The 14,577-nt window shown below is 43.4% G+C and overlaps 1 protein-coding gene across 1 annotated transcript in view; it reads left to right on the top strand.

The window, feature by feature from the left end:
• Positions 1–2,915: 2,915 nt before the first annotated feature.
• The window catches only part of TMEM212 (transmembrane protein 212), a 96,570-nt gene continuing 84,908 nt past the window's right edge, over positions 2,916–14,577 (top strand). The window contains exons 1-3 of the mRNA XM_046003655.1: positions 2,916–3,074; positions 12,291–12,350; positions 13,327–13,650. Of these exons, the coding sequence (XP_045859611.1) occupies positions 2,916–3,074; positions 12,291–12,350; positions 13,327–13,650 (543 nt within the window). The remainder of the gene's footprint in view (positions 3,075–12,290; positions 12,351–13,326; positions 13,651–14,577) is intronic.

The following is a 14,577-nucleotide window of genomic DNA, read 5'->3' as shown; positions in this document are numbered from 1 at the left end:
AACCTACTTTAAAAAAACAACAACAACAACAAAAAAAAAACAAGACTCTAGCACCTGCAGAGCTATTTCCAGGGCTCACATGTAAAGGAACTGATCTAAAGAGGCAGAGAGGGTCCAAATCAGCTTTTCTCCTTCAGTCAGCCTCACTGACATTATTCCACCTCTTTTTTGGGGGGAGTTGGGGGGGTCTAGATTATATTTCTTTTCTCTTTGCTTCTTTTTTTTTTCTTTCTTTTCTTTCTTCCTTCCTTCCTTCCTTCCTCCCTTCCCTCCTTCCTTCTTTCTCTTTTTTAGTGACAGAGCTGGATCGAAGAGTTTGGTGCAACTTCTGCCATTCTTTCTTGAGCGAAGATTGCTGGACCTCTTTGGGTAGGAGGAAAGGCAGGGTCTGCAGAGCAACCAGCAAAGACCTCGACTCCACCACCTTCACAGAGAGTTGCAGACATACCTTCCAGAGGTACCAAAGGGAAGGCAGGGGCCCTAGAGCGGGGGCAAAAGGGGTCAGGGACCCTGTGAACCTTGCTGGCTGTGGACACTGGGAACACAGACGACATGGTCGAGCTGAGAGGAAGCCCTGGTCAGAGGCAGAATTAGACTTTCTCTTCTTTCCCGGTAGATGCCCTCCCTGAAAGTCTCTATGCTTTGAGGAAATTAGAGTGGATAGATTCCCGCATGAGGCGGCTGGGAAAACACCCAGTGAGAATTCCCTAATCTATTTCTCCTTGTGCCATTAAGGCGCAGGGGCACATCTAGTCATGAGTACACTCCGGTTTGTGAGTCTCCTGGTGGTGTCGGGGTTAGCCTGTCAGGGTTACAAACACTAGAAAAGCCCCCTCGGATTAAAGCACAAAATATTCTCTTTGTTTGCCATCTTTGTACTGTTTAACATGAGTATTTCAACAGTCTTTATTTTCCAAACATGCAAACAGGGGAGAGTGATCTGACCCACAGTATATTGACATGTCACGCAGCTATAACCTTGAGATAAAAAGTAAAGGAAAAAGTCAAAACAGCCCAAACCAAATACTAACACAAACAAGTCTTTCTTCAGCCCAGACCCCTTCCCTCTGTCACAGGGGAACACATGGGCATTGGCACACAGCGGTGTAGTGGACACAGAGCTCAGCGGGGGCTGGAGGGAGGCGGGCAAAAGTGCCCAGCTGGAAGGTCTAAAGCAGTCATTCATTAATGCAACAAATGTGTATTAAATATCTACACCGGGCCAGACACAGGTCTAGGCGCTGGGAACATCTTACACATTGAGAGGATGCATAAGGCTTGGAAGGCCTCTATCTGCGTGGAACCGACCTAGTGGCATGAGGAAGAAAGAGAGAGAGAATATACTCCTGCGGTGTCAAGAGGAGATGGGAAATCACTGCTAGAGCAGAAAGCCTGGAGAAAGTACCTCCAGGAAAGCAATGGCTTCAAAATTGGGGTCCCACGGTGGAATGGCTATCAAAGGCACAAAGACAGAAAGAAAAAAAAAGCAGAGAATCTGGGAGCAGCTTCCCTCCTCACTGAACAGGGAAGAGTCCTTTGGGAGCTGCATATGAGGCAGTCAGTTGAGAAGATGATGGCTAAAAGGAACAGTAATGACAGTGCCCCTGTCCCATGTTGAAAGAACTCCAAAGAGGGCCCGCCCCGTGTAACAATAGGCAAAGGACCATGATGCAGAGCTGGATGCTAAGCATTTCATGTGTATTGCCTCTACTTCTCTCAATCACCACCTGGTGAGATAAAGACTAAGTTTATTCCCATATGAAGAAACAGACCTAGAAAGCTAAGTAACTTGCCCTTGTCTGAGGTCACATACCTGGCAGATAATGGATCCTAGGTCTGTCTCATGCCAAAATCCATGCTCTAAACCACTGCATTCCCATCTGTAAAATTAGTTTTCATTATCTCATTGAAGGGAATAGCCATTAATATTGAATAGGAAAATTATTCAGATAACTTCAGAAAGTGGTCTGTGTTCTCAAGATACCATCTTAGTACAGAAAAACATGTCCTAAGAGTTGAAAGCAAATACGTACCACTTTCTCAAATATGTGAGAAATTAAGAAATCAGCTTTTGCTTAAATGTACATAAGCCCAACCTCTAAAATTTGAATTATAATTCAAGAATGATCATGGATCTGTATTTTATTCAACTAATAAATTACTCCTCAAAGTTTATTTTACAACTACATACACTTCCATCTTTGTCCTCTACTTGATGACTGAATTAATAGTAACATAAGGTAAAGCTGGTTTCATGAAAACAAGACAGAACTCCATAATGAAGCCTATGCCTCTTTGGGAATGAAACCATGTCAAAAATCTGTACCAAAAATTCAAAAATAATTGTAGTAGAATTGAACTTTGAAAGATGGGGAGAGATCTTGTTTTTGCTCTAAATCATCTAAATTAAATGTAATGAAAAGTGATCAGAGTGCTTATTTTTACTTTGTTTTGTGGGAAATTGTGCTGGGAATGTGAATCTATTGTGCACAAAGGATGTTGGCTTTATGCTGGAACCACCAGGCAGGTTGAGTTGAGAAACAATTAGCTCAGTCAGCAAGCCTTTGAATCTGATTAAGCCAGGAAGTGGGCACTCCCCACCACAGGGCAGAATGAAGGGAATGGAGGCGGTAATCCAAAACAAGGAATGATTTCTCTCTCTCTTTCTCACTCACTCACTCACTCTCTTAGTAAACTAGTATTAGAATTTATTGTACCAAATTTATGTCAAGGATTATTTCATTACATGTTATTATCTTTGGTGAAACAAACAGAAGCTTGTTTCCAAGTAGATCAACAGTCCACATGTGTCATGGCTACTGTCTCTAAGAAATTTCTGTTTACTGAGGCTTCACATACCCTCATGTTTTGGTAACAAAACATCTTTGAGATCGAGGACCAAGTCGCAGAGGAAAATGCAGAGCCTACACCAGGCTGCTGGCCGAATTCTCATTTCCCTGGGGGCTCTCAGTGTATTCTCTGGAGTTATCGCTTTCTTCCCTGTCTTTTCTTACAAGCTTTGGTTCACGGGATGGAGTGTCTGGATTGCTTGCCCCATCTGGAATGGAGCTTTGGTAGGAAAATATTTTATTACATATATTGGGAGAAGGAAGAAAGAAGGGAGGGAAAGAAGAAAAAGAATAACATGTTTTCCAACAATACGGAGAAGTCCAAAATCAACAGAAAATTAGAATTTACCATAGAACGTTGATTTCCATTTGTTGCCTCTCAAATGTAGAATCTTTCTTGATATCGTTTTATCATATATACCATCATGTGTACTATAATGAAATGCTGTTCAAGTAATTCTTAAAAAGTTATTTTAATCTCCTCACCTTGGTATTCTGAGAAACTGGAATCTCTCCCGTAAAACTTGAATTTAGAAAAAAATGTGAACCATAAAAACATGTAAAAATGGAGAACAAAGTAAAATAATTTTCAGACTAATGCTTTCCCTAGAAACACTGAGGTGTGTTTACCTGATCCACGATTTGCAAGCCCCAAATCTTAGTTCTCCCACAGTTGTCCTTGTGAGCAGCTGTTTGAACTGAAAGTCATTCAAGAAGTTGGGTGAGGTACCTCTCCAACGTCACCGTTCATTAGGAAGGGGTACATGGGCCAAGTACAAGTACAATGACTGCACCAATGAAGGGCTGTTCTAGTACCCCAGCTCTCTGGGTCAAAGAAATGAACACATCTAGCCTTGCGAATAGATGTCTTCCATGGTGGTATGGTTTAAGAGGAGTTACAGAGCCTTGCCACAAATCCTTCTCTCATTGTTTCTTGTGATGCCTGACATTCACCATTGGAGACTAGACAATTTTGACTTTAGAGCCTTTGATCTTTAGTTTTCTATGAAAATGTAGCCATTCTCTCTCTTTTTTTTTTAAAGATTTTATTTATTTATTTGACACACAGAGAGAGCGCAAGCAGGGGGAACAGCAGTCAGAGACAGAGGGAGAAGCAGGCTCCCCGCCAAGCAGGGAGTCCTAAGTGGGGCTCGATCCCAGGACCCTGGGATCATGACCTGGGACAAAGGCAGACAGTTAACCAACTGAGTCACCCAGGTGCCCCTAAACGTAGCCATTCTTGAGAAAGGCAACCTTTTAAGTCTTAAGAAAAAAAAAATCCAACTTTAACTGTGATATCACCTAAAAGTTAGACCCTAGAACATATCATTTTAATCTATTTATTAAAGAAATAAGTATTGACAGCCTACTGCATGCTTAAGTTGCAATGGTAAAAGAAACAAGCAAAAGGTCTCAGTTTTTTAAAAACTCCATCTAGTGGGTTTCAAGGATGGTGAGTAGATGGAGAAAGCAGAATGGTAGGAGTGTGGAAATGAATGAGGAAAGCATGGGATGGTGTTTTGTTTTGTTTTTCTTTCCTAATACATTCTTGTACATCTACCTCCCCAGTCTTCCCCATCTGTTCTTTTCCCCATCTCCTGCCTGAAGCCACACATTCATGCAAATAAATATTTATTAAACATCTACTGGAAGGATGCCTGGGTGGCTCATTCATTAAGCGTCTGCCTTTGGCTCAGGTCATGATCCCAGGGTCCTGGGATCAAGTCCTGCATCAGGCTCCCTGCTCTGCAGAAAGCCTACTTCTCCCTCTCCCACTCCCCCTGCTTCTGTTCCCTCTCTCCCTGCATCTCTGTCAAATAATTAGCTAAAATCTTTAAAAAAAAAAAAACTACTGGAATACAAAGATGACAGTTACATTTATCCAAGCACTTGCCACACTTTCCATTGATGACCTAGAGTAAGGAAAACCTTTTACATCAGGACCTAGAATGTACATAAATATATCTCTATAATTCCCTCTAGGTAAATAGATAGGTTTTGATAAATACATATAACTAAATCTTTATAACAAAGTTTCACAAAACAATATTTAGCCTTCTGTGTGAAATGAAGTCTGATATTTTTCTATTCTATTAATTTTTTTAACTCTGACTTCAGAACTGACCCAAAGGTAAACAAAACCACAACTAGAGTCCAACTCTGTATCCCTTTTTCTAAATTCTATGTCTGTGCCTGCTGTCTGTCATAGAACATTGAACAGAGGCTGAGATTTGATTAGGAGAAAAAATTATTGAATATAGGCTTATTCTGCACCAATATCTGTTTTATCAGTCAGACCCAGAGAAATGAAAAGATCTGTGTCCAGCACACAGATAGTTGATGGCTATTTGATTTTGAGATTGACAGCATGGGGAATTGGAATCCAAAAAGTAGGACTGGGGAGATGGGGCCTATGTTCAAGCCCTGACTCTGACATTCTTGGTATATGGGCAAGAGCAGGACCCTCACTCAGCTAGTTCTTCATTGCTTTTACCTAGAACATGAGGAATTTTGCAGGTAAAGGGAGTCTGTGTGACACTATCTGACCCTGAGTTGTTCAGTGAGAATGACCAAATTTGAACAAAGCTTGTATAATCAAGGGCTTTGCCAATTTTAAAGTTCTACACACATGCTAATTGATACCATGCCTCTTGTTTGTGCTGTGATGGAGGAAAACGTCTACCCTCCAGTGCAGGGAGGGCACCCCTTCACATGGGGAATTCGTTTCCTGCTTTCAGGGGGACAGAGGAGAGTCAGTGTTCTTCTTGCACCTGTTGTTTCCTAAAAAACTTTAATTCAAAATAATCAACATGCCAAAGTCTCCTATTTGGGGGCCACCCACCCTGAATCCCATCAGTGCCCAATTTCTGTTCAAATCCTTCCTTCCTAATCTCTTGCCGTCCGCTCATTTTCCCATTCTGTTCCCTGAGGAGCAGCCGAGTTCCCCATCTTGTTACCTTCCGGGACCTCATCTCCTACCACTCTCGGTTCCCTTAGCCATCACACGTGCCCCTTGTGTTCAAACATTCCAATGTATGTTATTTGCCTGAGGACCTTTGCACTGTCTGTTCTCTGCCTGAAGCCTGTTCCCACACATGGCTTGTTCCTTAACTTCCTTTAATTCTTTGAAGTCATGTCACTTTCTCCTTGATGCCTTCCTTCATGACCCTCATTACCCGACTTAAAATTGTAAATCTCCCCCAAATCTCGCATCCCCGATTTCTCATTCCCTGTTCTATTCTTTTGCCCATGGCCCTTATTGCCAGCTAATATACTATATAATATACTTATTTATTGTTTGTTTATACCCCTCCCCTAAAAAGTGTATATTATACAAGGGTGGGGATTTTTTTTTTCTTTTTGTTTTCTGCTATGCCTGCAGCACTTGGAACAGAGTGAGTCACAGACCAGGTGTTCGATAAATACTATTCAATAAATAGGGTTGAGTAAGTGAATGGGTCCCATGCCCTGGTACAAAATTTCTCACACCACTGAACTCTGATTAGGTTGCAAGGATGAAAAGTCAAGCTGGTATTGTACTACAGAAGGGGGAAAAAACCTCTTGAGAAGGAAAACAATAAGAATGCTCACTCTTTCAATGATGTCTAAGCTTGGAACAATGTGATTTTTTTCTTTTCCTAGTGAGTTTCCTAGCAAGTCACAGCTCCATCTGATCAGGGTCAACTTCAAAGGTCTCTGACTCATTCCACAACCTTCTTTACTGGTCACTTTTGTTTGTTTGTTTGTTCTGTTTTTAAAGATCTATTTGTTCGAGAGAGGGAGAGAGAGAGAGAGAAGACATGGAGGGCAGGGCAGAGGGGGGAGAGAGAGAATCCCAAGCAGACTCCCCGCTGAGCTCAAGGCCAATGTGGGGCTCCACCTCACAGCCCTGAGATCATGACTTGAGCCAAAAATCAAGAGTCGGACGCTTAACCAGCTGAGCCACCCAGGCGCCCCTACCAGTCACTTCTTAACTCGCCTGCAGAGTGAATCTTCCTCTGGTAGAAAGACAAATTGTACACTTCAATCATATTGCTACTTCCTTTTACAAGAGATTCCCTATCTCTTTTGAGGCTTTCAAAAGATAGAGTTTTACAAATGTTGCAGTATTTTGTATTTGTTCAATGCTTTTATCCCAAACTTTCTAAATTCTTCACAAATATTGGTCCTCAGACTCTCCAAGCTCTCCTCTGACAGCCATATGATAAGCAGATGTCCTATAATTTCTGAGCTAGGTGATTTAAAGTCATCTGCTGCTAACACATATGGAGCCAGGAGACACAGTGCCTTAAGGACTGAGCTCTACTTGAATCCTGGAGAACGTGGCTTGGCAGCTCCAGTGACTTAGTGGTAGGCAGCTGTGCTGCCCCCAGAATCCTGCCTGGGGACGGGAACTTGGGAGAAGGGCCCCAGTGTCCTCCTCTGTCAGAGGAAGGACTTGATTTCACCATCACTCAAGCTTCTTACAGCTTCAACAGTCTTGTGAATGTCAGACACCTGATGGCCAGTTTTCCACTTGGGTAGCCTAAACTTCTTTTTTTTTTTTTAATTATTATTTTTAAACATTTTTATTTATTTACCTGAGAGAGGGAGGTGGGGGGCAGAGGGAGAGGGGAAAGCAGACTCCCTGCTGAGTAGGGAGCGTGACACGGGGCTCGATCCCAGGATCCCAAGATTATGACCTGAGCCGAAGGCAGACGCTTAATGGACTGAGCCACCCAGGCACCCCTAGATGTCCTAGGCTTCTTTAAGCTCAGCTTGTCCCCCCAAAATCACCTCACCACCATAAGCAATCATTTCTTCTCCTGACTTTCCAGGCTCTGAACCCAATTTCAAATCCTAGAGTGACTTTCAGTTCAATCCTTCCCTCCAGTTTAAGTAATGCTTCTCAAACTGTAATGCCCATGTGAATCACTCTGGGGATCTGGTTAATATGTATATTCTGGTTCAGTAAATCTGGGCTGGGGCCAGAGACTCTGCCTATCTCCGAAGTTTCCAAGGGATGCCGACGCTGCTGGTCCTAGGACTGTGCTCTGGGCAACAGTGCCCTAAACCAACCTACCCTCAGCCCCACTTCTACCCCACTGCATCCAGTCCATTGCCAGCTAACTTTTATTTTTCCTGTGAAGCATGTCCCTATGCATGCTTTCCTCTCATTCTCACTGTGCTCCACTTCCCACTCAACTCCTTATCACTTCCTACCCCACCCAGGTTTTACGCCTAGATAACTTCAATAGCCAAACTGTGGGAACCCTTTCATTAATGAGTTCTAAAACCAATCTATTGGGTAGCTAGCAACATTTATAAAACACGGATAGGATAGAATAGAATAGAATAGAATAGAACCAGAGTGTATCACACATACTAACAATATTATGGTTTTGGTTAGATATAAAAATATTTATGGCTTGGGCATGATGCAAAATATATTTCTTGCTATGGTAGAGGTTTAAAAAAAAAGTTTGGGTCAGGGGACGCCTGGCTGGCTCAGTCAGTGGAGTGTGTGACTCTTAATCTCGGGGTTGTGGGTTTGAGCCCCATGTTGGGTGTAAGAGATTATTTTAAAAAGGTGAAGTCTTGAAAAAATAATAGTAAAGAAAAAAATTCATTTCAAGTCTGAAGACCAAGTTCCTACAGAGACACCTAGGCCTCCCTGCATCGGGACCCAACATGCACGTGACCATAGGCTCACCTTTCTAAATCTCTACTGCATCAGTTCGACTCCTTCTTCAAGAACCTTCAGTGTTGGGACGCCTGGGTGGCTCAGTTGGTTAAGTGACTGCCTTCGGCTCAGGTCATGATCCCAGCGTCCCGGGATCGAGTCCCACATCGGTCTCCTTGCTCGGCAGGGAGCCTGCTTCACCCTCTGCCTGCAACTCTGTCTGCCTGTGCGCATGCTCTCTCTCTCTAATAAATAAATAAAATCTTAAAAAAAAAAAAAAAAGAACCTTCAGTGTTGCTTTATTGTCCAAAGTTCACATGTGTCAGCCTGAATTTCCAGGCCCTTTTCAACCTGGCCCCACGTGGCTTTCAAGCCTGATTTCCTACTGGTTTTGTGCCCAGAACCAGCCCTGTCCCACATCGGGGAGTCTGTCTCACCAAACCTGCCTGCTGTGTTCCCACCTTTGCACCTGTTACTCAGGCTGTCCTTCCCCCTGGCATCTCCCGCTGAAATCACATCCATCCTTCAAACCTGCTTCGCCTCCTGTTTCCCCCATGGGGGGAAATGCTTTCATCTGCAATCTTTTCCCCCAGAAGTGGTATCTTATCACTGGGCTCTTCTCACACAGAAAGCACTCACTCTTTCTTGCCTCAATAGGTGGACGTTCTTCTCATCACTTTCACATCTGGACTGTAAATTCCAATGAAAGCTGGAACCCCTGTGCCTATAATTATTACTTGGTGAGCTTGCTCATCTGATCTGCCTCTCTGTGGCTCACTTAAAAAGTAGGAGATCTCCATCATTATAAGGATTAAATGAGTTAACACATGTAAAGTGTTTAGTGTCATGCTTGGCATGCAGTAAGTGCTCCGTAAACGTTAACTGTTACGATGCTGTCGGCAGAGTGCCTATCATATCCCTTGTTCACAGCAGACCCACAATAGATGTTTGTAAGTGAATAAATTAGCGCCTATTAAAATGATTCCCCTAAAAGTTTCTATTTCCGTTGTGACTGCTCCCCACTTCCTTCAATTCATCCGCTTCTGGGAACTGCGTCTTTACGTGGGCAATTTAAAGATTCAGTGGGAAGGCTCACAATTAGCATGCAATTACAGTGTGAGCAGCTCCTCTTACAAAACCCAAGTCTAGTCCCAGGAACTGCCCTGTGTCGCAGAGAGCTAGCCTGCCAGAAAGAGCTGAGGGTGGAGAGTGCAGGACTGGGCCTTCTGGCCAGGCTCATACTCCCCAAGCACCTCCTCCTGGTCCTTCCTGAAACCCGACTGCCCTGCGGGACCCAGCGCTTGCCTCTCAGACACTACCTCTCCCATTTCCTTTCCCCACTTGACTTCTTTTCCGTACCCTCAAAACTCTTCCTTTTACCTTCTTTTCCCTCTCCCTAAGTATAAGGTTAAAAAAAAAAAAAAAGGTGACTGGGTGGCTCGGTCAGTTGAGTGTCACACTCTTGGTTCTAGCTCAGGTCACCATCTCAGGGTGGGGACGTGCGTGGAGCCCAGCGTTTCGGGCTCCGCGCTCAGCAGGGAGGTCTGCTGGAGACTCTCTGTCCCTCTGTCCACCGCCCACCCCTGCTCACATGAATGTGTGCTCAGGCACTTTCCCTCTCTCTCAAATAAATACATAAATCTTTTCTTCTCAAGATTTTATTTTATTTATTTGACAGAGAGAGACAGCGAGAGAGGGAACATAAGTGGGGGGAGTGGGAGAGGGAGAAGCAGCCTTCTGGCAGAGTTTGGGGCTAGATGTGGGGCTCTATCCCAGGACCCTGGGATCATGACCTGAGCCCAAGGCAGATGCTTAAGGGCTAAGCCACCCAGGTGTCCAATAAATAAGTCTTAAAAAAAAAAAAAAAAAGAAAATAGAGAAGAAAAGAAGAAAAGAAAGCAAGAAAAGGGAGGCTGTGACTCAGGGGACACCTTGCCCTCTGGCTCACGGTGGGTGGGGGGAGGGGTGCGCACCAGGAAAGATGGGTGTGCTGACTCCTGAGCCACCACGGTCCACAGGGTGGATTTCACAAGTTACTGAATGGCATTCATACACCAGCCTCCTCCGTGAAAGATCTTTTCAAAGTTTTGTGTAAACAAAGCAAAACTCAAGCTGGCAGCGACGACAGAAATAACAGGCCACTGCCATCCCGCCGCATTTTTCAACTTTTGAAAGGAAAGCGACGGTTCACGCCAAAGTAGCTAAGGCAACCTGGAATCAAGGCTATGGACTGGGAGTTACCCAGCGCGGGAGTGTGTCCTTCGCTCTTCTCCTGCTGGGTCCAGGGCTGCTCTCTCCCAAGGAGTGACGTGCGGGGGAGAGCGCGTCGCAGGCTCAGCAGCCCAGCTCAGGGGCTCTTTCTAATGCTCCCCGTTTTGTCTGCTCCTGATGCAAGCTCAACCTCCGCAGGGTCCTTTGGAAACTTTCCTCTTGCAGAATCAAGCCAACCTCCTTTGCCTACAGATGGTTCTGTTTTTATCCACGGGAGTTTTATGGGACAGCGATGCCACGTCTGGAATTTCAGCCGTAGCTACATGAGAAGTTTGGTGTGAGCAGACGTGTGTGTACTTCTCCTACACCCGCCCCCGCCCCTTCTCGAAGTCGGACTTTCAAAATAAAATATGTCAGGAAAATGAAAAGCTGGATCTCAAACAAAACAAAACAAAACAAAACAAAACAAAACAAAACAAAAAACAAAAACAAAAAAACAGCCAACAACAAACTACCACCACCACCACCACAAAAAATACCGAGTGGCCACAGAAGCTATGAAAGCAGCGTACCTCAAAACCACATTGGTACAAAAGGATTTTTCCCTTCAGATTGGTTGATACTATACATACAGTCATATTTATTTCTCTGTCAAAAACCTAATTTGTAACTAGTCTTAGTCCTGCCCTCATTCTACATCTCATTTCAGACACATCTCTTCCTGGTTTTCTCTCAACCTCAAAGTGTTCCTCGACCAGGAACAAATGATTTATGGGTCAGAAATAAGCAGTTTCCAAGCTCAGGGACCACAAAGGTCTTCATCAGACCCAGAGCTGAATCAGAGATGAACCCAGAATTTTTTTTTTTCATTATATATTGCTCAATTCCAGTGACACCATTCCCTCCTTTAACTATTTTCATTCTGTACTTTGGGTCTTTTTCCCCTCAAAGGAGACTAAAACAACAACAACAACAACAAAAACCAATGTCTTGTGGACACCACAGCACCCAGAACAATTAAGGTCTCACCATGCATTCACTCTAATTATAACTTTGTTACTTGAGAACAGGGAATCACATACTTGCATCCCACCAGCAGGCTGAGAATCTCGAAAGAAAAGAAAAGCAGAAAAGAAAAGATAATGCCATTGCTGGGTGGGTTTTCAGGGCTCTGTGACATTTCTTCTCTGGTTCCTCCCATTTGTAATTTTAACAATTTGTGAGAAAGATGAACGATAGACAATGAATCAAACTAGAACATATGGCAAGGGTTATAAAGCGAGGCTTTTATGCCAGTGACACCTAACAGTAGTGAAGGTTATAATTGCGATGGCAAAGACAACACAGAAAATCAAAAAATGAGCTTGTATGAATCATGTCTTTATGACACTGATGGCTTCCTTGCCTCGTTGTCATCCCCGATGAGGAGCGGATCAGAGCCATAAATCCATTTAGCCATTTGCTGTTCTTTCTAGTTCATAATAAAGTTGTCAAACCGTGAGACAGATTGAACTCTTTCCAGAGGTACATTCTATCATGGATGTTATTTTTCCATTTTCTTCTCACAGGCCATCACGACTGGTATACTTCTGCTGTTGGCTCCCAAAGAGTGGACCAAGAGATACCTGGTAAACATACAGACATCGAGTAGGATGATTGAATAGGTTTCAAGGTCAAATCTCTACCAGTTCAGGATGGAACTTAGAGAACGTGATTTCCAATTATCATTGAATTCTCTCTGACTGATGCCTTACTATAATGGGTTTCAGGAGTAAACTGGGTGTTAAATGGATAATTTTTATCTGATTTCTTCTCCAAACATTTTCTACAAGTTCCTATGATTACTGTAAATATGTAAGTGTTCCAGTTTGGAGAGGACATCACCAGTGCTATCCTCCTGAATTTCATTTTGAATAAATGGACGCGTAGGGCTCCTCTGTTTTTATGCATGTCTTTTTAAGGCTCAGCTCCTCATTTGGGATGTCCTTCCAATGTCTCTGTTACTTCTCCCCCTAAAAAAGGATGAAAAGTCCATGATATCTTGCACTTCAATAGTATGGAGCCAAGTAATCCCATAGTATAAAAAAGACTACCCTGATCTGATCATAGATCTTCCCGTGGCTCAAACTGGAATGTACGTGTGAATCACTGGGGAATCTGGTTAAAATGCAATGTCTGATTCAGTAGACCCGGGTGAGGTTTGAGATTCTCCATTTCTAACAAATCCAGGGGTTGTCAGTGCTGCTGAATCATGGGCCACGCCCTCCCTGATTAGCAAGGCGCTAGGATAAGGCAAGTGTTCTGTGTACTCCTGTTTGTTTTTCCCACCCCAGACTGGCTGTCAACACATGATACAAGCAAAATAAACACATGTTTGTTGGATGGAATTCATTTTGTTTTTGGTCCAGTTGGCTGATACGTTATTCTCCCATAGTGTGGATTCAAGAGGCGAACAAAAGGCCTAAAAGAGAACGTTGTAATTCATTTCTCCTTAGCTTCCCAATAAAAGAGATTCATACCTGACATGTTCTTTCTTCATGTTGCTGAAAAGCTTTTGAAGAATTCAGTTCCCAAAATAACGCTTTGTTTTTGCTTTGTTTTCAGTGGGAAGCTAGTTTCACCTTTGTGATTCTGAGCATGATGGGCTGTCCGCTTCATTTTGCTGTAGCTTTGGAATCTGCTCTCCTTGGCCCATACTGCTTCTACTCGTTCTCAGGGATAGCAGGGACCGATTACCTTGGTTATGCAGTCGCCTTTCCTTTTCCGTATGCAAGCTTCCCATCAGCTTGTGTGGACCCGCCGCACTACGAAGAGTACCACCTTACCCTTCAAGCCTTTGACCTGTGCCTGAGCTTTGCCATGTTCTGTGTGTCCCTGACGGTGTTCATCAAACTTTCTGCAGGACTGATCTGGAAGAGACACTTACACGTAAGTTTCCAGAAAGGGAGAACCCATTCTTAGCCCTGAATGCTAAAATGGACAGTCTGCCATATTAGTTCTTAATCTGCCTCTCTTATTTATCATTGTATCTTGTATAACCAAAATTTTCTCACCCTTTCTACTTCTGCCCCAGCAGAGAGGCTGATCTATACCAACATCAAATTTAGCTTTCTTACTTTTTCCCCAGATGGCTAAGAATAATATTGATAATATGATAGCAATAGAAATATGAACTGAATGTTTACTATCAATGTTCTTCCCCTTTTACAGATAGTAGACTGAGGCTAAGAGTTTATGTAACTTCCCCAAGGTCACACAGCTAATGAGCAGTAGGGCCAGATTTAAAACCCAGAACTATTTCTCATAATACGACAGATTTATCCTAGGCCCCCTTGTCACCCACCTTGTACTCTCTCTCCTCTGCTAGATCACCAAGATGTGTGGATCTGGCCTCCAGGAGGGTTAGAACAGAACCACAGGGTATGATTTCTGATTCCAGATTCCTATGTCTGATACTGAGTCACTCCATTATGAGTTGAACAGCCTCCTCCTGGAAAGAGATATTTCCCACAACAAACTCTTCTACTGGCTTTATGATTCAAGTTAGTATTATATTAAGGTCAGGTGAATTTGGGTTATGTTAGCCAATTTTTTTCCCAGTTTGATCCTATCAACACAAATCAGCAAAGTTGGAAGACAAGAACTTGGCACTCTCTATACCTTTTGTGGTCAGTCTTATCCTCTTCAACTTCTACATACGTCTGCAAAGGAAATCCTGTACATTCTTAGGAACAGAGTTGATTTTACAAGGAGGCCTACTGAGAATTGAGGCTAGCAGACAAAAATTACCTCCCCTGCTGTACTGCTGGTGCATCCAGGAGTTTAGAATGTAGAGATTTCTCTCTGGTAGGGACC

This window comes from Meles meles, chromosome 4 (genome assembly GCF_922984935.1).
Source record: "Meles meles chromosome 4, mMelMel3.1 paternal haplotype, whole genome shotgun sequence".
NCBI lineage: Eukaryota > Metazoa > Chordata > Mammalia > Carnivora > Mustelidae > Meles > Meles meles.
This window is presented reverse-complemented; position numbering and strand designations above follow the sequence as displayed.